Source organism: Myotis davidii, unplaced genomic scaffold, assembly GCF_000327345.1.
Source record: "Myotis davidii unplaced genomic scaffold, ASM32734v1 scaffold1572, whole genome shotgun sequence".
In the NCBI taxonomy this organism is placed as follows: Eukaryota; Metazoa; Chordata; class Mammalia; order Chiroptera; family Vespertilionidae; genus Myotis; species Myotis davidii.
The window spans coordinates 105,124-132,250 of record NW_006285041.1 but is presented as its reverse complement, the minus strand read 5'-3'; the positions used below and the strand labels follow the sequence as shown (position 1 = coordinate 132,250).

At 37.2% G+C, this 27,127-nt stretch overlaps 1 protein-coding gene and 1 pseudogene across 2 annotated transcripts in view; both read left to right on the top strand.

Moving 5' to 3' along the window:
• Window positions 1–27,127, top strand: part of CCDC122 (coiled-coil domain containing 122) — a 29,685-nt gene continuing 2,558 nt past the window's right edge. Inside the window, exons 1-5 of one of the 2 annotated variants that reach the window (XM_015558470.1) lie at window positions 1–602; window positions 10,979–11,066; window positions 11,572–11,687; window positions 23,320–23,718; window positions 24,724–24,840. In XM_015558470.1, coding sequence (XP_015413956.1) covers window positions 11,021–11,066; window positions 11,572–11,687; window positions 23,320–23,718; window positions 24,724–24,840 — 678 coding nt within the window. In that variant the 5' untranslated portion in view covers window positions 1–602; window positions 10,979–11,020. Of the gene's footprint in view, window positions 603–10,940; window positions 11,067–11,571; window positions 11,688–23,319; window positions 23,719–24,723; window positions 24,841–27,127 lie in introns of those variants that run through there. The other variant, XM_006755311.2, reaches the window with a different exon arrangement.
• Window positions 17,976–18,985, top strand: LOC102765353 (annotated as a pseudogene).

Here is a 27,127-nt window from a genome sequence, read left to right as displayed (position 1 = left end):
TCAATCTCTCATCAGCCAATTACTTTGGGGCCCACTCTAAATCTAAGACAATCTCATTTTGAGATCCTTAAACTGCAACGACCCTTTTCCAAATAAGATCACATTCACAGTTTCTGGGGATTAGGACATGAACATATTTTGGGGGAGCACCTTTGAACCCATTACAAGCTCCTCTTCTTTTAGAAGTCATGCTTGATTATTTATAGAGTTAAAAAAGACCTTTCCCCTTACTCTCCTGAATGAGACAAGCAGGTAGGTTATGACTACATTTCACCAAAGAGCTATAATTTTTCAAACAATAGCCTAGATATCTGTTAAAGCCTAGATTCAAGGTACACACCAGTTCTTGTATGTCTGCTTCCCAAAACAAGATGTTTTTGTAGTCCAGTATTATCAGTACATTCAGAGAAATCTCATCTTTGGTAGAGAGTTATAAGCAACATGGGTAATGTATAAATATTGTCTATGATAAGATATTAAGGAATACTACAAATCCTCTGGTTTCTTTCTGTTTTCAGTACTCTGAAACTTTAATCTCATTTCCTAGTCAAAGAAGAGAATAATCCCATTTCAGTGGATTCTAAGACATTGATATATAACAGGTATGCAATTTTTTAAAAAATGATTCAATTAATTCCTTTTGGATGACTCTGATGATGTTATAATTTCTTGAAAATATGAGGTTGAAAAGACGTACAATCTTTTTTACCTGAAGTATGTAGTATTGATTATTACGCATTTGTGCAGTATGTCACATTTTCCCCCTTATGCCTCTTTATTTGTTGAAATTGATCTGTGCTGATCTTATTTTATCATGCGCATTATAAAAATAAACCATACTAATAAATTCCTTCGATACCAGGAACAGCTTTTATCTCATCTTTCCCCAGATTAATTTTTGTAGTTTACCTAGTCGAACGTCAGCCCTAATATTAAACTCCCCCTCCACTTAGAAAACAAAAACAATTCACACTTATGTGAAAATTATCTACACAATTTTTCTTTGCTTGTTTTTTAATAAAATATCCAGTCTAAAAGGGGTAGGGTGAAATTACAAATTTAACTACTTACACTACCCAGTAGGTTCACACACCAGCCTTTTTCATTCAAAATGGAAAATGGTGCCTATGTGACATGGGAGCACACGTACAATTGCCTCTTCTTAGTTCTTCTGGCCAGAAGCTCTCAAAAGCCCCAGTGGAGTTTGACAGACTTGCTTTATTTTGCTCATTAACTTGGAGGGACGTACCAGATGATGAGTTTACAAAAGCTGGAACAATAGCCTTTTAAAATATCCTCCCAAGGTCCAAGTATAGGAGCTTATCTCATAAATTCAAATTAGATCATTTACAAATCATGCTAATCATAGTACTTTATTAAATATTAAGTACCTAGTAAATGTTAATTTGGACTCTAATTGCTTCAAATTCCATCCTTCCTACTTTGATATGTGACCTTTGGCATATTTCCTAATTTATCCAAGTTGTAGTTTTCTCATCTACAAAATATAGGTAGAAATAAAACCTAGTTTGTCGGATCACTCTGAGGGGGAAAAAAAGATATTCCATGTAAAAGCACTTAAAAGAGTGCTGAGTACTATAGTTAATACAGAATGGTTGATTATTACAGTGTTTCCATTGCATTGTTTTCTGTAAAGCTTTTTTAGTTGAAACTTTTTTTAAACGATTTTGTTTTATATTTAATTTTTGGATAGTTAACTATCAAGTAAGTTAGGTCTTGTTTGTTTATTTTGGAATCAATCACTTAATTCATCTTTGTATTCCCCATGATGCCTTACATAAAATATTCATCCACATATGTGGTTTCAATGAGAGAGTAATTGATGCCATCCTAGTTAGTCTCTAAACTCTTGTTTTAATTGATTTATACTATTATAGTGATTTATCAATAGATGGCAGTAGTTTGTTTTCATTTTTATATTTTGTCTAGTCTACAATAGAAATCCAGAAAAGAACTAAAACTTTTCCTATTTTAAAGCAGATGTTTTTTCATGAATAGTTGGTTTAAATAAATATCACCCCAAGAGTTCTTCAATTTATGTTGCTTTAATTTTGTTAAAAAAATATTTTTATTGATTTCAGAGAGGGAGAGAGAGATAGAAATATCAATGATGGGAGAGAATCACTGATCGGCTGCCTCCTGCATGCCCCCTATTAGGGATCAAGCCCTCAACCCAGGCATGTGCCCTTGACCGAAATCAAACCCGGGACAGCTCAGTCCTCAGCTCTATCCACTGAATCAAACCAGCTAGGACAATTTATGTTGCTTTTGAAATATAGATCAAGAAGTACCTGTTTTCTGTCTTACTCTATACTCTTATAAATCAAAATTTAATAAATATATTAAAAAAATTGCGCGCGCGTGAGAGAGAGAGAGAGAGAGAGAGAGAGAGAAATCATATCTACCTAGCAAGATCAAGAAAACTTCTTAAAGAAGAGGCCATCTACAGAGAGCTGAAAGATTGGTTGCAATGTTGACATGATCAGAACAGGATTTTAGGAGCATTATCAGTAGTATTGAACTGGAATGGAGATAGAGTACAGTTAGATACCTATTATGTGTAAGGTATTGTTCTGGGTCTCTGCCCTCATGGAGCTTATGTTAGTAAATGAAGGAAGAAAAGAAGTAAATGTATAAGATATCAGTGGTAATAAATGCTATTAAGGAAAAAGCAAGTCAGAGTAAGGAAATGGAGGATAAAGGAGGGAAGGTAATGCTTTAGAGAGGGTTATCAAGGAAGACTTCTCTACTAAGATAGTATTTGGAAGTGGTAAGGAATGATTGGATTCCAATGTAATTTAAAGATGGAAACAATGAGTCTGCCAAAAAAGTTACATGCTGCTTGTAAGAGAAAGAAAAGAGTTAAGATTTTGGCTCATTCTTTGGGTAAAACAAATGTGGCAGTAATCATTGGCCACTTACTTAGGGAGGATTTCTGAAAGGACCTATGATCAACAATGAGCTCTTATTTATGACTAGAAGCCCGATGTATAAAATTTGTGCAAGAGTAGGCCTTCCTTCCCCCAGCTGCTGGCACCGGCTTCCCTCTGGCACCCAGGACCTGGGCAGGCTTCCCTCCGGCCACCTACAGGCACCCGGGCCCCAGGCTGCCTTCCCTCCGGGCCCGGCTTTGTCCAGAAGGATGCCTGGATGGACATCCGGAAGGGTGTCCGGTCTAATTAGCATATTATCCTTTTATTATTATAGATTATCTTAAGCAAGTCTGATTCAGTTGCCCTGGGCTCTACCCTCTTCTAGAGACCTCCCTAGTAATATCTCCAAGTTTTTGGGCCTGAACAAGAAAAATGAACTTATAATTTACTGAAATGGAGAAGACTAAAGAAGCAGATTTTGTGGTGGTGATAGATAGCAGTTGACAGAGAAATCAGGAGTTCACTTTGGAACTTTTAAGTTAAAATGACTATAAGAAATCCAAATGGAGATATCAGGTAGGCAGTTTGGTATCAGTCTAGAACTTAAGAGGGATGTTCAGGTTAGAAATATAAATTTGGGAGTTATTAGCCTTTAAATGGATTTTAAAACCATGGAACTGGATGGCATCACCTGCAGATTGAGTATATGGAAAAGCAGAGACCTGTGGATTGAGCACTGGAGCACTCTAACATAAATGAGAAAGATAAGGAGGAACCAGCAAAGGAAATCAAAAGTATGGTGTCTCAAGAAGAAGGACATGATCAAATGTATCAAATGATGCAGATAGGTCAAGAAAGAAGAGGACTGAACTTGTACATTGACTGTGGCAACATATAGGTCACAGATACTTTGTTAAGAACTTGTTTTAAAAACTAGGGGTGAAGAGAGTTCCAACAATCTCTCATCAGGAAATTGGGCTATCTATTTTGGTGTTCTATAAATTTAGGGCTTGAATCACATTTTCAGCTGGCAGCTTTGAAAACAGAATTATTCTACAAAGTATAATTGTCACCATTAAAAATGAAAGTATAAGACTGAATGACATTAGGAGAGATAATGTGTTTTTCCATTTGTGTGGAACTTCACCATGGGCAAGAGACAATTTCTGAGAAGTTTATATTTGGTTTTAGATGATGAGGAGGAGGGAAAAGTGAAATCTGTCAAAAATATAAGTCAACAGGTCTTTGACAGTTATGCACCCTAAAACCCATTTGCATTATGTATAAATATATATATATCTCGATATATATATATAGTACTTGGAAATGAGTAATCTAGTAATCTTCAGGGTAGGAGCAAAAAATTGTAGTAAAGAAGGGAAGTCTGCCAAATATCTAGCCTGAGGAGTTTGTAGTGATGAAACAGAGAATGAAGAGTGAAAGGAGAGGCAAAAGAGGAACTGTGCTGGACAGGAGACTGGGAAAGATATAGAAGCCACACTGCTCTGCTGGTTCCTGGTGCCCTGAGTCCCAGGGGGCCAGGCAGTATAGGTGGGACTCACTACAGTGACCTTGCAGTGAAATCTACCATAATTGATGTTGACATCTATGCTAATAGCATTGGTCCTGAGTCATCAATAAACATGAGTGGATTCCAACATGGTGGCCGAGTAAGTGGAAGCTATACTGACACCCTCCCAGGACCAAACTGGAATTAAACTAAAACACAGAAAAAACATCCTGAATAACCAACTGAAGATTAGATGGAGAGAACCCTGATAACCAAGGATGGAAAGTGAAGACCACATAGAAACTGAGAAGAAGTGAGAAGGTGTGAAAGGGCTGGTCAGGCTCCCACAGACAGCAGCTGAAGTTCTGGAGGGATATCAGCTTATGGGAGGTTCCCACTGAGAACTCTGGGGTCTAAACTCCAAGCTGGGTTCCCTAGCCCAGAGCACCAGACTGAGAAAGAGGCCCATAAAACATCTGGCTGTGAAAAGCAGCAGGGCTGCTGTCTGCCAGGGAGAAACAGCTGGAAATGCAGGCAACACTTAACCCATTGTATGCCATAAGCATCTGTAGATGTAAGCGGAGGACCTTCCCCATATGCCACACACATCTATAAAAAAAAGTTTTCCCTAAGGGGTAGCCCTGACCAACTTTAAAATCATTTTTTTGTGAGAATTTTCAGCTGAAAATATTCAAGAACACCCGAATTGTGAGTAATATATTTATTTTTATAATCACTGCAAATTGATTTTTTTAATTAAATTCAAAATATCATGGCATGTGGGGATGGTTTCCATTTTGGATGTATGTTAACTGGTTAAAGGGCCAATAGACAAAATTGCATATACAGCCACTCACCTTGGGATCCAGCAGAGGGAGGGCAGAGTGGACTGGAGCTGTGTCAATGGAAGCTAGGATTAGGGGCTCTGGGGTTGGGACCTTGGAAGCCAGACACCCTGGTTTCATGTGCTGAGTCATTCCCTCATACTGTAGAGCAGTGATCACCAACCTTCCAGACCTCATGGACCACCAGTGGTCCACAGACCATTGGTTGATGACCACTGCTGTAGAGGACAACTTTCTCTGGTAGACTTTTGCTAGCCAGGCAGTTTTTGCCTGGGGGGAAAGGCAGTTGTCCCACCCTATTGGAAAACCTCTTACCCCACCCTGTGGAGTTTTTGAGGCCCATTAAAAGATTGAAAAAAGCCCTAGCCAGTTTGGCTCAGTGGATAGAGAGTCAGCCTGCGAATTGAAAGGTTCCAGGTTTGATTCTGGCCAAGGACACATGCCCAGGTTTCGGGCTCCATCCTCAGTAGGGGGCTTGCAGGAGGCAGCTGATCCATGATTCTCTCTCATTATGGATGTTTCTATCTCTCTCTTCCTCTTCCTTCCCCTCTGATATCTATATATATTAACAATCAGCCTGCAGGTAAAAGCAAGTGCACCACCATGTTGGAAAACCTCTCGCCCCAACCTGTGGTTGATAGTCTGAGGTTGATCAATACTGAATACAATCAGACTGCAAGCAGAGGCTTTGAGTCTTTGCCTGAATAAAGTCTGGGCCCAGGGCTAGGAAAAGCAGATATTGGTGCTAATCTTGGCTTTCCAAAGCCACCAGCCCCAGCAGAGGGAACCACAAGCTACAGATTGCTGATAACTCCAAACAGGTTATTTAGGGCCAGTCAGAAACAGTGTCTGACAATGTACTGCACTATAGATTGAGAAGTGTAGCAGATGTACCTAGTACATAGACACAAACCAAACAGGCAGCTAAAATTGAAGACAAAAAACAAGCCCCAAATTAAAGAACCAGAGAATTATCCTGAAGAAGAGCTAAATGAAATGAAGATAAGAAATTTATCAGATATAGAGTTCAGAATAATGATGGTAAAGATGCTCAACAACATGAGAAAAGATAAAGTAACTATGAAGAATGACATACCAGTAATAAACACAGTGGAAGGAATACACAGCATATTAGTGGAAGCAGAGGACTGAATCAGTGAATTAGAAGATAGGGTAGGAAAAAAAAGTCAATCAGAGAACCAAAAAGAAAAACAATTAAAAAAGGGGGGGGCAGCTTAAGAGACCTGTGGGACATGACATGTAACCATATTCACATGAGAAGAGTACCAGAAGGGGAAGAAAGTGAGCAAGGAATACGGGGTGTCCCAAAATTCACGCAAGATTTGAATTTTGCCTGAGCAGTAACAACAATAACAACAAAAAATAAAAGCCTAATTTTACTTGGTTTATTGAATCAGATTCTAATATCTGTTGCCCTTTGATTTCAATCCCTTCAATTTGATAAGCATTACCAAGTACCAATTATGCCCCAGGAGCAGGGACAATGAAGACCACGGCTTTGCATATGTGCCAGCAAAGCTGTAGAGGCCATTTTCCTGATGTGCTATTCCATACATAACCCTATACTGTATACTTTATGAATCAAAAAGAAGTTTACAATTTTTAATTATAAACCTGTGTTTTCTATCAAGAGTACTTCTTGCGTGAATTTTGGGACACCCTATAGATAACATCATTGAAGAAATGGTGGCAGAAAACTTCCATAACCTGGTGAAGGAAAAAGTCACACAAGTTCAGGAGACACAGAGAGTCCCAAGAAAGAATAACCCAAAATAGGCCCTTGCCAAGACACATCATAATTAAAATGCCAAAAATTAAAGACAAAGAATCCTAAAGCCAGCATGAGAAAAGAAAACTGTTACCTACAAAGGAGCTCCCATAAGGCTGACACCTGATTTTTCATCAGAATCTCTATAGGCAAGAAGTGAATGGCATGAAATAAGGTAATGGTAAGCAAGGATCTGAAACCAAGATTACTATCCCTAGCAATGCTATCATTTAAAATAGTGAAATAAAGAGCTTCCCAGACCAAAAAAAAAAAAAAATGGCTAAAGGACTACATCACCACCAAGACAGCATCATTACAAGAAATGCTAAAGGACTGCTGTAATGAGAAGAAGAAATATAGAAAGAAACATAGGCATACAGAATTAAAGATTAGGCAATAAATAAGTACCTATCAATAGTAACCTTAAGTATAAATTGATTAAATGCTCCAATTAAAAGATACAGAGTAGCTGAATGGATACAAAAACATGACCCAATTATATGCTGTCTACAAGAAACCCACCTCAGAACAAAAGGCTCACACAGGATCATATAAAAGGATGGAAAAAACTTTTCCATGCAAATGCAACAACAACAACAAAAAAAGCGGGGTTAGCATTACTCATATATGACAAAATAGACTTCAAAATGAAGGCCATCACAAGAGACAATTCAGGTCACTACATAATTCTGAATAGATTGATCGAGGAAGAGGATATAACTGGTAAACATGTATGCACCCAATACAGGAGCACCTAAGTATATTAAAAAAAAAAAAAAGTCTGGAGAACTTTAAGGGATAATTCAACAGCAATACGGTAATAGTAGGGGACTTTAATACATCGCTGACTTCACTGGATCTTCTGGACAAATAATTAAAAAGGAAACAGTGACTCTAAATGACACACTGGTTAGGATGGATTTAATTGTCATTTATAGAACATTTCACTCCAAAGCTGCAGAATATACATTCTTCTCAAGTGCACATGGATCACTGGATCATTCTCAAAGATAGATCACATCTTAGGACACAAAACAAGTCTCTATGAATTCTGGAAGATTGAAATCTTATCAAGTACCTTCTCAGATCATAATGGAATGAAATTAGAAATCAACTACAGTAAAACCATTCTAGCACATGGAGCTAGATAGCATATTATTAAACAATGAATGGGTTACTAATGAGATCAAGAAAGAAAAACTTCCTGGAGTCCTAACTGGTTTGGCTCAGTGGATAGAGCGTTGGCCTGTGAACTGAAGGGTCCCAGGTTCGATTCCGGTCAAGGGCATATACGTTGGTTATGGGCACATCCCCAGTAGGGAGTGTGCAGGAGGCAGCTGGATTGATGTTTCTCTCTCATCAGTGCTTCTAACTCTCTATCCCTCTCCCTTCCTCTCTGTAAAAAGTCAATAAAATATATTTAAAAAACAAAACAAAAAAAACTTCCTGGAAACAAATGAAAATTAATGCACAACTACTCAAAATCTCTGGGACATAGTAAAAGCAATCCTGAGAGGGAAGTTCATAGCACTACAGGTCTACCTCAAACAAGAAATATTAATAATAAAATATTTAACCTACAACTTAAAGGATTAGAAAGAGAACAAAAAGAGAAGCCTTCAGTAAATAGGAGGAAGGAAATAATAAAGATTAGAGCAGACAAAGACTAAAAAAATGACAGAGACTAAAAAAAGAACATACAAAAGATCCATGAAACCAAGAGCTGGTTCTTTGAAAAGATAAGATTGATTAGCCTTTAGCCAGACTCATCAAGAAACAAAGTGAGAGGACCCAAATAATTAAAATCAGCAACGAAAGCTGTGAAGGAACAACTGACATAACAGAAATACAACAGATTGTAAGAAAATGCTAGAAGCATATATATGCCAACAAGGTGGACAATGGGGATGAAACGGACAAATTCCTAGAAAAATACAATCTTCCAAAACTGAATCAGGAAGAATCAGAAAACCTGAACAAGCCAATAACAACTGAGGAAATTGAGGCCGTAAAAAAAAAAAAAAAAGTTCTAGCTAACAAAAGCCCTGGTGTGACTGTCTTCAAGGGGAAGTTTTACCAGACATTCAAAGAAATACTTAATACCTATCCTCATCAAACTATTCCAAAAAATCCAAGAGGGAGGAATACTTCCAAGCTCCTTTTATGAGGCCAACATTATCCTAATTCCAATACCAGATAAAGATATGGGAAGTTTGAAGACAGAGGAGAAGGAGTGAAATAAATATCTGTGAAACTTGGTGAATCCTACTGGCCTAACATCAATGGTCCACTTGAAACAAATAGTTTTGAATTTAAAATGAGACCACAAAATAGGTATTTTTATATAGGCATTTCAGCTAAATAGAGCATAAGCAAAGCAACTGGTTGGGATTTTTCCAGGGAAATAGGACGGTGAAAGAGCTGTAAGAGAATGCTAAGGAATCTAAGCCAGGTAAAGGTGAAGTGAATACGTGACGGGCTGAGAGAGTGTGAAAATATGTAAGAGTCACTGTGGTTGAATAGCTCTTGTAGACAAAATGCTAGAAGGAATGAACTGAAAATGAAAAATAATTTAAATCTGAGATTATAAATGAAGTGCAGTTATAGTCTGTGGATGTTTGGGAAGGATGGATGACAGTACATATCAAAGAACTAAGAGGTCAAGTTATTAGAAGTACCATTGTTTGGATGTTGAAATCCCAAAGAAAATAAGAGGAGTAGTAATAGAGGCATAGTAAATTAGATGCTATAATCTAGGAGTGGGGAGTAGAGATCTGGAAGTCAACTGATACCAGCAAGGAAGGGTAGAGCTTATATAATAGCCTGATGGCATGAACTTCAAAGAAACTAAGTAGTTTTAGGGAGAGTAGAGGATAATAGTTTGGCAGTAGTAATGGAGAACAGGAAAAAGTGCCTCACCTCAAACTGAGTGGCTTGAGGATGAGAAAGCAGTATCTTCGAGGATTTCAGTTCTAACTGAAAATAAGATGAAGGAGAAGTTCACTGAAGAGGTTGAATATGGAGCCTATTTTGCCGAAGATGGACTGGGAGTTCCTGGGATCACAATGGATGTATATAAACGAATTGGGGGGTGGGTAACATATGAAATTAGGGGACTTTCTAAGACTAATAAGGGTGAGTCTTCATAAGTCGGAATGACCTGGGGGCCTTAGGCTTCTATGGAATGGGGTTAATGGGGTTAATGCTGACAGTGAGATGACACTATGATTTGGGAGAGAAACGGGATTCACCTAACTGCCACCTCAGCTTTCATTTTCTGTGTTGGTAGAGGTAGGAACTCTGTCTCTATCTTTCCAAGGAGAAAAATATCTACCCCTTCATCTTATCAGTTAATCCTAGATATAGAAGAAATTAAAATATGATTTTGAAGCGTCATAGAGCTTACTCTGGCCAGAAGAGCACTGGACAGGATTGCTATATTTTCTGCATCCTATACCTATGGCAGATATTGCTAATCCGACTTGGCACTATTTCTCCCTGATGCTGGCTATAGTTTTAGAATCCATTTCATCACAGTACTGGAAATACCATCTACTAATCCATAGTAATTAATTATTCACTGAGTATGTTAATTACTGTGCTGAGCATGTTTTATAGATATTACTTTAATTATTACGACAGCCCTGTGAGGTTTTACAGATGAAGACACCAATGACCAAAAATGTTAAGAAACTTGCTCAAGATTGTAACAGCTGAAAAGCAGGAGAACCAAGATTCAAATACTGTTCTGCTTTCTTCCAAAAATCTCTCACTTAACCATTGTAATTTAATTATTGGAACTAATGATGAAATATCATTGCCATCCCTATGAGGTATTTGCAATTAATTTATTTTCAGGATCACCAGGATATACTAAAAAACAACAACAACAACAACAACAAAGAAAAATGAAAGATTATCAATGTTGATTATTTTGTAGGGATAAAGAGGTAACCCCTAAGTGGGAAAGAATTACAGAAGAATGTCAGTCAACCAAGAAAGGAAGAGTCAAGGAGTTCCTGAAGATGGTAATGAAGCAATCTTAAATAAATAATTAAAAGATAAGCAGCAACAAGAAAGCACATAATAGGATAATTGTGTTAAATTTTATAGAAAATTAGGATACTGGGAAGCTGTTAAGTTTCTCCAGGAAGAAACTTATTTAGTGTTTAGAAAAGGTATAACAACCTGAAAATGCAGGCCTATAATGAATATTCATCAACTATAATTGCTATATTGTTGCTCTGGTGGCAGTATAATTATAGTATGAATGCCAGTGGTCTGGATAAAAACAATTGGGACAATCAAAATATTTATACTGTTCTATAAAGAAACGGGTACAACATTGCAGTAGGCTATTTTGAATTGTCTCTTATGATGGCCTTTGATTTTGGTTTTGTTTATAGTCAGAAAGGGAAAATTGCAAACCTAAATTTTCTTAAGAAAAAACATTACATTTGTAATGACTTTGAGTAAAGAAATATGACTTGTTTGCATTTAAATTTTTATGATATATATTATTCCTTTGTCTAGCTCTGGCTAACCAAGACACATCTTCATTAACCGATGTTGTAGAGCAAGTTGCAAAGCAACAACAATCACAAACATCAGAAATAGAAAAAAACAAAAAAGTTCTGTTTCATTTACAGGTAACTGTTTCATACTGTCTTCTAAATGAGTCTTTATTTTCTTTAAAACTATATTAAATTAGTAACAAGTAAGTTATTGAGGATACTTAATTTTGTTAGTTGATTTAAAACGTATTTTTTTATATTTACCTCTTTCTTAATTATTCTGTTATCCCTAAGTGAAATCTACTTGAGTATTCCAATTTTGTGGAAGATTTTATACATTCAATATACAAATATTCAACAGTGTAATTGCAACTGTAGTATGAGCATATGAAACCCAATGTCTCACATAGAATTATTTCAAATTCACTACTATTTGATATTTTTTCCTAAAATGCTGAATTTAAGGAAGGTTAAGTTTTAAGCTAGTGTTTTGAAAGCTATGACTTGTGAGTTGCTAGTTGTCAGTGAACATTTTAAGTAGATAAGGAACATTTCTGTTTCTTATGTTTCATAATATATTTATAATTCCACAGGGAATCCCAAAGGCATGTTTGGTTTTTGCTTATAGCATAATTAGGTGACAATATCCAGTTAATATAGCTAAAAAAGCAAAATGGAAACAGTACCTTTACTATGTGCTTTGTAAAGTTTTAAGAGCTGAACTGCCTAGTTTGAAAGATAAGCTTTGCTACTTCCAGGTCTGTGATTTAATTTCTCTGTGCTTCTATTTTCTCCTTTTTAAAATGGATATAATAATGGGACCTGCCTCTAGGGTTTTCATGATGATTAAATTAATTAATATTTGTAAATATTATGTAAGATATCCTTGCTCAGGCCCCTGTGGACAGTATAGTTTCAATTTTGATATTGGCTTTAGATATTAATGCACCAGCAAAGATATGATGATAATGAAACTATCATGGTAATATGTATTTCTTATAAATATTTGCATTACATTAGTCACTATTAGACAGAATACATGTTTACAATAGAATATAATACAAAAAATAATGTCTTTGATTTCTATAAAGAAATTTTCTGTAACACTTCCCAGTCTTCAAAGAATGTCACAGATACTATTTCACTTATATTGAGGGCCTACTTTTCATTAAGCATTTTGCTGAAGAGGGTCCATTTTTTAAGTTGCTCATTATCTTTTGAAGAGGGAGACAAAGAATTAAACAAATAATTACATGCAGGGCAGCAGTGTCAACAATAGAGGCATGAATATAGATTTAACACTGAAGGAGTTAGAAAGATATGTTCAGTTGAGTTTTGAAGGATAGTTAGAGTTCACTTCAATGATTGGGTGTGTGAGACAGGTTTAAGAGTTAAGGGGTGAGAAGGGTAGTATTCCAGATAAAAAGAACCTGAGAAAATTCACAGAGGCCTAAAAAAGCATTAGTACGTTGACAGAATTATAAGTAGTTCGGTGATGGTATAGCATAGAGTGTGTTTTAAGAAGTGGTGAGAGATGTATGTCATGGTATGAAACTTGGACTTAACTTGAAAGGTTTTGATGGGCTTTAAGCAAGGGAGCAAGTAATTAAATTTATATTTTAGAAGGAAAATTCTAGAAACGTCATAAAACACTTTTAACACAACAGCCATGCATGATAAAAACTCTCAGCAAATTAGGAATAGAAGTTCCTCACTCTAAAAAAGGGCATCTAAGCCCGACCAGTGTTGCTCAGTGGTTGAGTATTGACCCATGAACTAGGAGCTCATAGTTCAATTTCCAGTCAGCACACATGCCCAGGTTGTGGGCTCAATTCCCAGTAGGGAGCATGCAGGAGGCAGCTGGTCAATGATTCTCTCTCATCATAGATGTTTCTATCTCTCTCTTTCACTCTCTTCCTCTCTGAAATCAATAAAAACGTATTTAAAAAGTTGTACCTGGGTTGCGGGCACATCCCCAGTAGGAGATGTGCAGGAGGCAGCTGTTTGATGTTTCTCTCTCATCGATGTTTCTAACTCTCTATTTCTCTCCCTTCCTCTCTGTAAAAATTCAATAAAATATATTTAAAAAAAAAAAGAAAAGAAAAAAAAAGTAATAAAAAAGAGCATCTACATAAATCCTACAGCCAATTTTATACCTAACTAGAGGCCCGGTGCATGACATTTGTGCATTGGGGTGGTGGGTCCCTCAGCCTTGCCTGTGCCCTCTCGCAGTCCAGGACCCTTGAGGGATGTCTGACTGCCAGCTTAGGCCCGCACCTGCCACCACTGCTGCACTCACCAGCTGTGAGCCCGGCTTCTGGCTAAGTGGCGCTCCCCCTGTGGGAGCGCACTGACCACCAGGGAGCAACCCCCACGTTGAGTGTCTGCCCCCTAGTGGTCAGTGCACATCATAGCGGCAGGTTGTTCCACCGTTCGGTTGATTTGCATATTATGGTTCTATTATGTAGGATAGTGAAAGACAATGTTTTCCTTCTAAGATCAGGAACAAGGCAAGGATATGTGCTCTTGCCACTTTTCATTCTTTGGTACTAGTGCATTGAGCCACTGTAATCTTGGAAGAAAAATAAAAAGCATCCACATTGAAAAGGAAGGAGTAAAACTTATAAGCATAATTATATTTAGAAAATCCCAAGGGATCTATTTTTTAAGAAGTTGTTAGGACTAATAAGTGAGTTTATTTTTTTATTATTATTTTTAAATATATATTTTTATTGATTTCAGAGAGGAAGAAAGAGGGAGAGAGAGAAACATCAGTGATGAGAGGGAATCATTGATCAGCTGCCTCCTGCATGCCCCAAACTGGGAATCAACATGGGCATGTGCCCTAACTGGGAATCAAATCATGACCTCCTGGTACATAGGTCAGCACTCAACCATTGAGCCACACTGGCCGGGCAATAAGTGAGTTTAGAAAGCTCATAAGATTAACCATGAAGTCAGTTGTATTTCTATATATTGAAAGAAACAATCAGAAGTTAAAATTTAAAAAGCAGTGTCATTTACAGTAGCATCAAACCTATGAAATACTTAGGGGTAAATTTGACAAAGGTTTGTGTTATGAACCGAATGTTTATTTCCCCCCAAAACTCACATGTTGAATCCCTAATCCCCAATGTGATTAATTTTGGAGATGGGGCCTTTGGAAGGTAATTAGGTTTAGGGGAGATCATAAAGGTATGGGGCCCTACTGATAGGATCAATGCCCTTTACAAGGAGAAACACCAGAGTGCTTGTTCTCTCTCCCCGCTCTGCCAAATGAGGACCCAGTGAGAAGGTAAGGCAGGCAGAGTTCTCACTAGTATTGGGCCATACTGATGTCCTTTCCAGCCTCCAGAACTGTAAGAAATAAATTTCTGTTGTTTAAACCACTAAGTCTATTGTATTTTGTTGTGGCAGACTTAAGACCATTTATACGAGCTCTATACTGAAAACTGCAAAACATTGCTGAGAAAAATTAAAGATTAAAATAAATACTAAATGCAGAGATATACCATTTTCACAAATCAGAAAATTCAGTATTGTTAACATGTCAGTTCTTTCAATTTTATCTACAGTTGAAAATCAATTTCGATAAAAATTCCAGCAGGCTTTTTTTTTTTTGAGAAATGGATGAGCTGATTCTAAGTCATATGGAAATCCAAAGAACCAGTAATAGCCAAAACATCTTTGAAGAACAACAATGTTGGACATTCTTACATTATCTAATTTTAAAATTTATTATTGAGTGCAATAATCAGGACAGTGTGATATGGCATAGATAGACATACAGTTCTATAGAACAAATTAGTGTCTAGAAATGCCCCACATATATAAATTGATTTCAAAGAGGTTCTGTTATGGAGTGAATGTTTGTGTCCCCGATGGTATGTGGAAGTGGAGCATTTGGGAGATAATTAGGTTTATATGAGGTTATGAGGGTGAAGCCCCTGTGATGGGACTATAAGAAGAGAAAGAGACCCTAGAGCTGTCTCTCTCTCTCTCTCTCTCTCTCTCTCTCTCTCTCTCTCTCTTTCTCTCTCTACCCCATTTGAGGACACAGCTAGAAGGTGGTTGTCTACAAGGCAGGAACAGGGCTCTCACCAGGGGCTGAATCCTCTGCACCTTGATCTTGGACTTTCTAGCCTCCAGATCAATGAGAATTTAGTGTTTATGTTTAAGCACCCAGTTTATGGTATTTTGTTATGGCAGTTCATTAGAGCTAACACAGGTGCCATGGCAGTTCATTAGAGAAACAAATAGTGGAGGACAGCCATATGCAAAAAAAAAGTGAATCTCAACTTTCACCTCATACCACATACAAAAAGTAACTAAAAATGTATTATGGGCCTAAATGTAAGAATTAAAACTACACAGTGTCAGAGAAAACATAGGAAAAAAAGCCTAGTGATGTTGGATTTGGCAAAGATATTTTAAATAGGACACAATTATTTTTTTACATTGGATGTCATCAATTTTTTTTAACCTCACCTGAGGATATGTTTTTATTGATTTTTAGAGAGGAAGGAAGGGAGAGAGAAACATTGATGTGGGAGAAACATTGATCAATTGCCTTCCATACCTGTTCTGACCAGGGAATAAACCCGCATCCATCCTGTGTATGTACCCTGACTAGGAATTGGAGCCGCAACCTCTTGGTGTACGTACAGGATGATGCTCCTACCAACTGAGCCACCCAGCCAGGGCTTATCAAATATACTTTTTAAAGTTTTTGTTCAAAAGAAACTAATGAAAATGAATGTTAGATATATTTTCTGGTACCCTCTTGGAATTTGCATTGTCATAGACTGGGAGAAAATATTTAACAACATATTTGGCAGTGTATGTGTATTTACAATATATAAAGAACTTCCATTATTTAAGAAGGCAAACAATTTAAAAATGGGCTAAAGATTTCAATAGTTATTATTGAAATCTAAGAAGTTATTATAAAAGACAAGCACATGAAAAGATACTCAATATCAATAATTGTTAAGAAAATGCGAATTGAAATTACAATGAGATAGCACTCAATACACACTAGAATGACTACATTTAAAAAGACTGACCATACCAAGTGTTGGTGTAGATATGCAAGAACAGAACTCTCAAACCCTGTTATTTGGAATGTAAAAACACTTGGGAAAACAGTTTACAGTTTTGAAAAGGTTAAAATATATCTACCATATAATCCAGCCATTCAATGTCCAGATAGTTGTTTACACAAGAGAAATAAAAGTGTATGTCTATTGGAAAACCGGAAACAACCTAAATGGCCCATCAGATGAATGGATTAAAAAAAGTGATACATCCACAAAAGGAATACTACTTGGCAATAAAAAGGAAAGGCTTTTGATATATCCAACAGCATGGATGAATCTCAATTATGCTGAGTGAAAGGAGTTAGACTTTAAAAGTATAGTTTGTATAATTCTACTTATAAAATTCTAAAAAATGTAAACTAATCTTTAATGGCAGGAAGTAGGTGAATTGTATCTGGAAACACAGATGAGGAGGAAAAGATGGATTTTAAAGCAATAGGAAGAAACTTGTGGGTAATGGATATGTTTACTATGTTCATTGTGATGGTCTCATAAGCATAAAACTATGTAAAAGTCATCAAACTATAAAGTTTAAATATCTTTAGTTTATTTACATCAAGTATACTTCAATAAATCTATAAAAGAAAAAAGGAGAGGGAGATGGGGAGGGAGATAAGACAGGAAAGGGGAGAGGGAGGAGGTGGAGAGGTGAAGGGGAAGATGAACAGTAACAACAGCAAGAACTATAATTCTAGTGAAAAGGATTGAAGGAGAATTGGAGTGTAGGAGGAACTGTCTAAAACCAGGGAGAAAAGTAAACAGTCTATTACATTAGTCCAGGAAAGAGAAGAGATGATAACCCAATGTCATCTCTTCCCATGTTGATCAATAGGGTCAATAGCTTGATCCACTTGGCAGTGCATGTGCTTCTTCCCTGACCATTCCATGTGCATCACTAGTCACTCATGTAATAAATATTTATTGAGCACCATTTTGTGCCAGATACTGGGAAGATGATGATAAAGAAGATAGACAGTAAGCTCCTTGTGGCGCTTACTTTCTAGTAAGGGAAGACAGCAATCCTATATAACAAAAGGCTAATATGTAAATTGACTAAATGCAGAATGACTGGTCACTATTATGCACACTGATCACCAGGGGGCAGATGCTCAATGCAGGAGCTTCCCCCAGCCTGGAGGCTGGCAGCAGGGGGCAGGACTGGCAAACAGGCAGTGCCAGGCCAGCCAAGGCAGGTGCCAGCAGGGCCCCCACCTCCGACTACCCGACTGGTCACCCCGCAGATCAGCCCTGATTGCCAGCCTGGCCTGGCCATGCACACATTTCATGCACCAGGCCTCTAGTAAAGAAATAAAAAGAAGACCGCTCTCAAACACCCAGGCAGGTGGTTTTCCTATATAAGTGGAGAAGACAATTGTTGCAAGTAGAAGACAACATTTTTTAGGATGTCTAAAGATGAAGAAAAAGTGAAATTACACCATCTTGAACTAGCTATCCAGAAATTCATTAAAATAGTAATCCCTACAGACCTGGAAAGGTTAAGAAGGCACCAGATAAATATTGAGAAGTATCAGAGATGCAGAATCTGGGACAAGTTGCACAAAGAGCATATCAATGGGGGGTGATGTGCACATGTGCAGTTCAGCAACTCCACTCCCATATGGAGAAGCTTTGTTGGAAAGTCCAGAAAGATGACCTAGTACTTCTGAGGAGAATTATAGATCCTGGTTAAAGCAGCAGCAGCAGCAGCAGGCGGCAGTGGAATTTCTCTAGCTCCATCAGGAATCTGTAGAAGAACTTGAGAAACAATTTAATGAGGAAACTTCATTACAGCCTTCTTTGACTAGGTCTATGTTGGTGGAGCATTTCACACTACGGAAACTGAAGCTGGTCCTCAGAGTATGACTCAGATATACGCGTTGCCTGAAATCCCTCAAGATCAATATGCTGCAGAATCATGGGAAACCTAGAAGCGGACCTAATTGAACTTAGCCAATTGGTCACAGAATTATCTCTCCTAGTGAATTCTCAGCAGAAGATTGACAGCATTGAAGACCATGTCAACAGTGCTGCTGTGAATGTTGAAGAGGGAACCAGAAACTTGGGGAAGGCTGCAAAATACAACCTGGAAATTCTCCCTGTGGCAGGTACATTCCTCAGAGGAGCCGTGTGTGTGTGTGGTGTGTGTGTGTGTGGGGGGGTGTCCTATTGGCCTCCTTGCAAAGTGGCAGGAATTACAGCTTATAGCTGCCCTTGGTGGTGGGGTGTTGGACTTCACAGGCAGAAAATTGATACAAAGAAGGAAACAAAATGATGGAGAAGCTCATTTCCAGCTGTCTAGATCTTCCCAGCCAAATTGACAAAAAATACATTTAGAAACCAAACTTTGGTATTATTGGCTTCACATGTTTATACTAATGGACCTTTGTTGCTGTCAGACACTCAGCATTTGGAACATGATTGTATCAAGATAGCGGCTATAGATGCTCAAATGGGATTGGATTGTGATAAGTGGATATATATATATATATATATATATTCCTGGAATGTTAATGGAATTGAGGGGCTTGGGCTGAGGGTGTATAATGTTTGTCAGGTAGTTTAAAGACTGCTAGGGAGAGGATTTTCTTCCCGAAAGTGTGAGAATTGAACCCATAATGTTGATAAGGACATGTGTGGTGTGGACATTTTGGGTTATGAAAGAACAGTTCTTGTCCTAACCCTGATTTGGAGATCCTAAGACTAAGCATATATTAAATATGCTTTTTATCTTCTAAATGTAGGAGATTATTTAGTCCTGTTAGCAAAGAAAAGAATGGGAGTTCAGGAGCCTTTCTTATCAAATAGGAAATTCAGATCTGGCAAGGGCACAGGTGAAGTACATGGTGGAGTCATTGGATGAACCTATTGCAGTTTCCTATAGGTCCACTATATTTTCTGATGAAGGAAACTAATAGTGAAAGAAAGGCCCAGCTTCTCTTTCAAACATCTTAATCTATGACACTGGCTCTCTGAACTCTTCCCTCTATCTTTCTTTAAATAAAGACAAAAATCTCAAGTGGTAGGAGACAGTGTTATTAAGCCAGCACTAAGCTAGCTTTGTCATTTTGTCTCTTTGCAGAAGTAGTGCCCTCTGCCTTCCTTCCCTTGTGCTTTTGAAAGTTCTTTGACTTGTGGGTGAATTCTACCCATGTGTAATGAGGGCTTTTCTCATAATCGGCTTTTTTTTAAATATGTTTTTTATTGATTTCAGAGATGAAGGGAGAGGGAGAGATAGTAACACCAATGAAGAAAGAGAATCATTGATCTGTTGCTTCCTACATGCCCCACACTGGGGATTGAGCTCATAATGCAGGCACGTGTTCTGACCGGGAATAGAACTGTGACCTCCTGGTTCATAGGTTGATGCTCAAACACTGAGCCATGCTAGCCAGTCCTAATCTGGTGGTATTGTTTTTTTTTTAAATTTTCTTCCATCTTTATTCATTCTTTTCTATAATATCTAGATAAGAGAGGGAGGGAGGCAGGGAGAAAGAGAGAGATCTCCAAATATTTCCAACATTATTAGAATTTGAGCTAAAAATAAGCAGGCAGGGAATATGCCAGATCATTTCCTGGGGCATCTTCCAATCTCAAGTGGCTGATGTACCTGCCACACAGGGAGTTTCTAACCCTAGGTCTTTTCAGCCAGCCCTTGGTGAAGCTAAGAACTAGCTTTCTACCTCATCTCTCTTACTACCATTCTTTTCCCCAGGCTTTGCTACCTGCTGTGCTTTCCTATAGGTCCACTATATTTTCTGATGAAGGAAACTAATAGTGAAAGAAATGACTCCACCATGTACTTCACCTGTGCCCTTGCCAGATCTGGCTTTCCTTTCACAGCTGCTATTTCTTCTGCTTGCCTTTTCTCATATTCAAGTTGATGATGGACGAAGCCTGGTGCCAACACTCAGTCCTGATGGATTTGTGGTGCTAATTCCAACACTTGACATTGACAGCAAGCATGGCCCAGCCCAACTCAGTTTCTGTATCAAATAGCAAAAAGGTTTTAAATTTAGAAAGAAAGAATTTAAGGTTACAGGCAGCCTCATCCTGTATCTCCAACTCATTTGAAATAGGAAAGAATCACCTTTTGCTTTACTCTTTTTTTTCTGAGGACAGAGGAAAGGGTACCAACACCATAAAAGGTGTGAGCTTTCTCTGCTCAGGAGCCAGAGGCATCAGACAGTGGAATGGTTTATCATTTCTCTCTTGCTGAGCTTACTCAATAACTTTTATTGATTGCTACCTTTTATTTCTGTCTCTAATCTAAAGAAACCTTTCTCCTTCATACTTTTTGATTCTTCTTACCAATAAATTCCAAAGAGAGAAAGCAAAAATAAATAAATAAATGAAGAAAGAAATAAAGAAAATAAAGAAAAGGAATACAATAGAATGATGTGATTTATGTTTTTTAAAAGATTATTCTGCCTAATATATGGAGCCTGGTTGAGGTACAGGGGAAATAATGGAAACAGGAAGACCAGTAGAAGCTAGGCTGTGCTAAAAAAATTTATCAGAAGTGAATCTGGGATTTTATTTTGAAGACCAAACGCAAATAGGTGTTGGGGGAAGGGTAAAGGGAAAAACTAAGAAAAGACTTCTAGATTGTTGAGTATTCAGGTGGAAAGTGGTACAGCTTATTGAAATCAAAAAGATCAAGGGGAGCATGTTGAGTATGTAAGTGGAATTTTCTTTCCTGAACATGTATAGTTGATATGTTTATTAGAAATAGAAATGTCAACTGGAGATAAAGATAGAAATTCATCAGCATGTTGCATTTTTCAGTGTACTTCCCTCTCTGTCTCTGCCAGGAAAAGGGTAGATTGGGTCTGCCTTTTTTGTACAGTGAATCCCTCTCAAAATTATGTGTTCAAAGAATATAATCATACCAGATAGAAAAAAAAGGAGGATGGCTTCCAGAGTTGTTTTGGGGGCAGTTAGATAATAAAGAGAAGGAAGGACATAAGGTGGCTCCCAAAGTAGTACCATTAATTAATTTGTGAAAATAGGGGTGTGGTAATTTGCATTTTGGTCCCAATTCTTCATCCTTGTGTATATTAGACCCTTTGCCATGTGTCATTATAATGACCTGCCATAGTGGTGTGCATATATCTGCTCCTTGACGGTAAGTTTCATCATGTGATCAGCTGGGGTGTGAGCAGATGTTATTTGAAGAGAAGCTTGAAAAAGCTCTTCCATAATTGGGCTTCCATTCTTCTGCATCTGCTATCATCATGAGAAGGACATGGTTGGCGTGGCCCACTGGAAGATAAAATGCATGTTATGCAAAGGCAGGACACCCCAGCTGGCCAAACTAAATCATGTAACAGCCAGCCAACCCTCAGACATTTGAGCAAATCCAACCAAGGTTAACATCTAGCCAACTCCCACTGCTCCCAGTCATGTGAGCAATAAACACTTATTTTGTAAGTCACTGAGGTTTTACCATTCTGACGCTACATAATTGATACAAGGAAGAACAGGATGGAATAGAGGCAAGGATTAGTCTGATTTTTTGACATGTTGCATTTGACATGGCTAGTGGCCACTGGATGTAAGACTCAACAGCCACTTAAGTTCTGTGAATTATCAGCATAGACATAGTCAACATATAAGTATGGATAAGATTACCCAAGGAGTTATATATAGAATGAAAGGAGAAAATTCTGATAACGGCACCCTGAGAAAGATCTGCTTTAGAAGGAACCATTGTGACTGAGAAGGAATGCTCAGCAGTATCTGGGAGAACCAGAGAAGAGTGGTGATGTGAAAACAGGAAACTCATAAATGCAGAGAACCAACTGATGGTTGCCAAAGGAGAGGGGCGTTGGAGGACTGGGTGGAAAAGGTGAAGGGAATGAGAAGTACAGATTGGTAGGTATAAATAATCACGGGATGTAAAGTACAGCATAGGGAATATAGCCAATAATATTGTTAGAATTGCCAAATGCCAAGAGAGGTAAAATAGACATCTTTATACTCATTTTACAAATGAGTAGGTTTGGATAGGTTAATTAAGTTTGCCACGTATGATCATAACAATTAGTAAATAACAGTAAGGGAACTAGAACCTAGGCCTTTTAATTTTTTTTTAACCCAAGGTGTTATCATTTTTATCATGTTGTCTTTCTTTAGTGCAGTGGTTCTCAACCTTCTGGCCCTTTAAATACAGTTCCTCATGTTGTGACCCAATCATATAATTATTTTCGTTGCTACTTCATAACTGTAATGTTGCTACTGTTATGAATCATAATGTAAATATCTGATATGCAGGATGGTCTTAGGCGACCCCTGTGAAAGGGTCGTTCGACCGCCAAAGGGGTCGTGACCCACAGGTTGAGAACCGCTGATTTAGTGTGTACTTCTGATGTAAATATATTATTAAAGTGATTGTAAAATATCGTTTACATGAAAAATGTTAAGACAAGTGATAAAATTTTAACATTTAGAATTATATGAATATTAAAAATAGATATATAATTGGGCTTCCACTGAGATTATAATCTTGTTATGTTATTGAATGTTTCCTTCCATTATACATCAATTTTTCTATATCTGATAAATGTGTTTATGTTGTGATTTCCTACATGCATTATGGATAGAAAAATGACTTTCCTCTCATGTTGAGTATCATGAATTAATAATAATAATGTTGAAATATTTTACAGAATGAACTTCATGAGCTAGAAAAACAAATAGCAACTGTTTCTGCAGAAACTAAAGAAACAGAAAGGCTAATTAATCAGCAAGATGTTGCCATAGAGAATAGCAAACTTCAGTGTGAAAACCTGGAAACACAAATCAAATCCTTACATACAGAAAATGTAAAGCTTAAATTTGATATAGAAGTAGCCCAAGAAGATTTCAAGGAACATGTGATAAAATATAATGAATACTATGCAAAAATTAAAGTGCATAAAGATAGCTCGGGGGAGGAAGAAAGCAAATGGCCATTTATGATTGAGCTACGTGAAAAACAAGATCTTGTTAAAAAACTGAAGGTAATGAAAGAGGAACTTAGGCAAGATCTCCAGAATCCAGAAGGAAACCGGATGAAACAAGTACAGGTTTGAAATATCACTTATTAAAACCTTTTCTATTCTTTTTTTCTTCTTTTTTAAATCCTCACCTGAGGACATGCTTAGAGAAGAGAGAGAGAGAGAGAGAGAGAGAGAGAGAGAGAGAGAGAAATTGCCTTCCTGCCTTCCTATATGCCCCAACCAGAAATTGAACCTGCAACTGAGATATGTGCCCTGAGTGGGAATCAACCAGCAACTTTTCTCTGCACAGGATGATGTTCAACCAACTGAACCACTCAGGCTGAGCTATTCTCTTTTTTCATGTACACTTATTAAGTGATAAATTTATCATTAACTTAATCAAGTACCCATGGCTGCTCTAATGAAATTCAGAAACTATTTTCACAACTTTAAAAAACTTGGATAAGCACATGAGTTATGTAACAACTATGCCACATGTCTAAATGCATAAAGAAAACATCCCCAAATTCCATGTGGACTAATACAAATGCATGGTAAAACAAAATCACAGTGAGCAATTAATACATTTGTTGCAGAAAGTGTAACTCACAAAAATGTTGAAGCCCTAGCTTCCAAGCTAATGGATCCAGACCAATCCAAGTCAATTTAGTATGCTTAATGCTGTTTTGCAAATAATATGAATTAATAATTGCAGCTTACACATTTTTCTATTTCTTTTACTATTCTTTGAAGACAATGGGAGAGACAAACTTAAAATATCTATTATGTCTTGCTAGAGACTTACAAGTATCCTTTACACTGTTGCCGGACAATTGCCACTATAATTACCACTATCCTTTACGTGTTATTCCATTTGGATTTTCTAAATGCTCAAACATAATTTTTGTTTATTTGTTTGTATTATAGTTTTGTTTTTATTATTTGTTCCTATAGAAGGTAATATTCTAATTCTATTTATCAAAAAGAATTATTATGGCTAGTTTTATTAAATTATAGAAACACTGAAAATCTTGGCTTTATATTGATCCTTCACAGTTTGACTTGTATATATTAAATTTTATAAACATACAGGAAGACATTACAAAGCTAAAGGATAAAATCACAACTACAAAAGAATCTATCATTGAAAAAACTTGTTTTCTTGAGGAAGAAAACAAGACACATGAAAAATTAAGAAAAGAAATAGAGGTAAGTCTTGATCACCTGGATTTCAATGTTTTATGGAATCTTTTCTTAAACTTACATTATTTTCATACTATCCACAGTTTATTCTCAATCCCCAAATAGCTAAAGAACAATAAAGAACTACATAAAGCATTAGAAAAGTCCAACACATCCTATATAATAAAAGCCTAATATGCTAAGTTTTTGGTCATCTGGTCATCCATTCAACCAATCAAAGCATAATATGCTAATGATATGCTAAGCCTGCTCAACCCTCGCTATGATGTGCACTGACCACCAGGGGGCAGATGCTCAAAGCAGGAGCTATCCCCAGCCTGCAGGCCTCGATCACCCGATTGGGACCTGCTGGCCAACCTCCTGGTACTTTCCCCTGGCCAGCAGGCTCCAATCACCCGATAGAGAATGGGGAGCCAGGGGTGGGTGGCAGCAGACATGGGCGGCACCAGGCCAAGGCAGGTGTGAGCAAGCAGGGCCCTGATTGCCCAACCAGTCGCCCTATATGCAGAGGGCAACCAGTGTCAGTGGTGGGGGGCAGGGCCAGCTGCCGGAAGCTGGGGAAGATTGGCCCTGATTGCAGGCCAGGCCTAGGGACCCTACCCATGCACGATTTTCATGCACCGGGCCCCTAGTTAATAGATAATTAGAGATAACTCCCTCATTCAAAGGTATTGAAATATGAATCTATTTAGACAAAGCAAGCACTCACTCCTATTTCAATCTGTCCTAAAATTATTCCAAATCTAATTCCATCAACAACCTGGCACCCAATTAATGGCTAGAAAACAGGCTATTGAGTCAGAAAAGATGACCTTTCCTAGATATACATCAGTGACTCCTCAAAAGAGAAGAAAAAAACAATGGAAGTCAGTACTACAAAACCCTCTGACTTCATATTTGCAATTATTGAGTCTAATTTAAAAAACTGTTATACAAAATTAAAAGTGAGACCAAGTTTGGGATACCACTGGTAGACTTCTGTAGTCACTATTTTTAGATGAATGAAAATTAAAATGGAGAAGAATATGTTGTTAAGCTCAAATAATTTTCACTCTTAAGGTATTAATTTGTAAAATAAAAAGATACATATCTTTAACTTGTTTGTGACTAATTTGGTACAATTAATAAGCATCTGAGTTACCATGGCCTGATGGCTCAGTTGGTTAGAGCATCATCCCAAAAGATTACAGGTTTAATTCCCGGTAAGGCACATACCTCAGTTGTGGATTCAATCCCCAGCTTGGCGCCTTCAGAGGCAACGGATCAATGTTTCCCTCTCACATCATTGTTTCTCTCTCCCCTTTCCTCTCTCTATAAAATCAATAATAATAAAAAACATATTCTTGGGTGAGGATAAAAAAGTCTGTATATTTATACTATAATAAAAATATTTAATCATACTCTTTAAATAGTGGAAGCAAATAGAGGTTGCATCACATACAGATGACAGCAAGTGAGCACCAAGTCTTTTAGTGCAGTATATTCTCCATGTTAAAACAATGACATGTGTGTTTGTTACATATATGGAGAAACTGTGGACAATACAGAATTTAGCAACATATTTCACACAATGTTCTTCTCAAAATAGGATAGCACTTTGATTTACAAAACTGTCTCATTTTATTTATGTATTCACTCACCAATTCATTCAACATATTTATTGAGTTCATACTATGTGTCAATTACTCTTTTAAGTGCTTACAATAGAGTATCAAACAAAATAAATTGATAAAAATCCCTGTTCTCAGGGAACTTGTGTTTTAGTTGGAGAGACAGACATAAAAAAATATGTAAATAAGATACGTAGCATGCACTGTGGCTGGTGCTCTAGAGTCACACTAAGGGAACTTGTACATCTCTGTTCTGATCTGTTGTGTATTCATTTTGTACCTTAACCATTGAAGAAGAATTTCAGAAGAGGCTCATATGCAACCAAACACACTTATTGATTAACCCCAAATTTTTCCAATTATATATATCTATATATACATACATATCAGTGGATATATATCCTCTTGAATATATTCAGTGTATAAAAATATTTCAAATATAGCTTCATTATTTAATATAGTATTTCAGTTTATTCCATATTTATTTCTAATCCTTTTAAAGTCATTTTCTATTTGCCAACATACCAGCAGACCTAATTCACTAATTTGAGTAAATTATCTGAATTTGAAAAATTACCAAAAATTAAAAACTTAAAGAGTTGCATTAAGTTTATTACAATTTATGTGAAGTGTTAGTTACAAGTTTTCACTTTGCTTTTATAACAATATTTTGGAATGCTTTG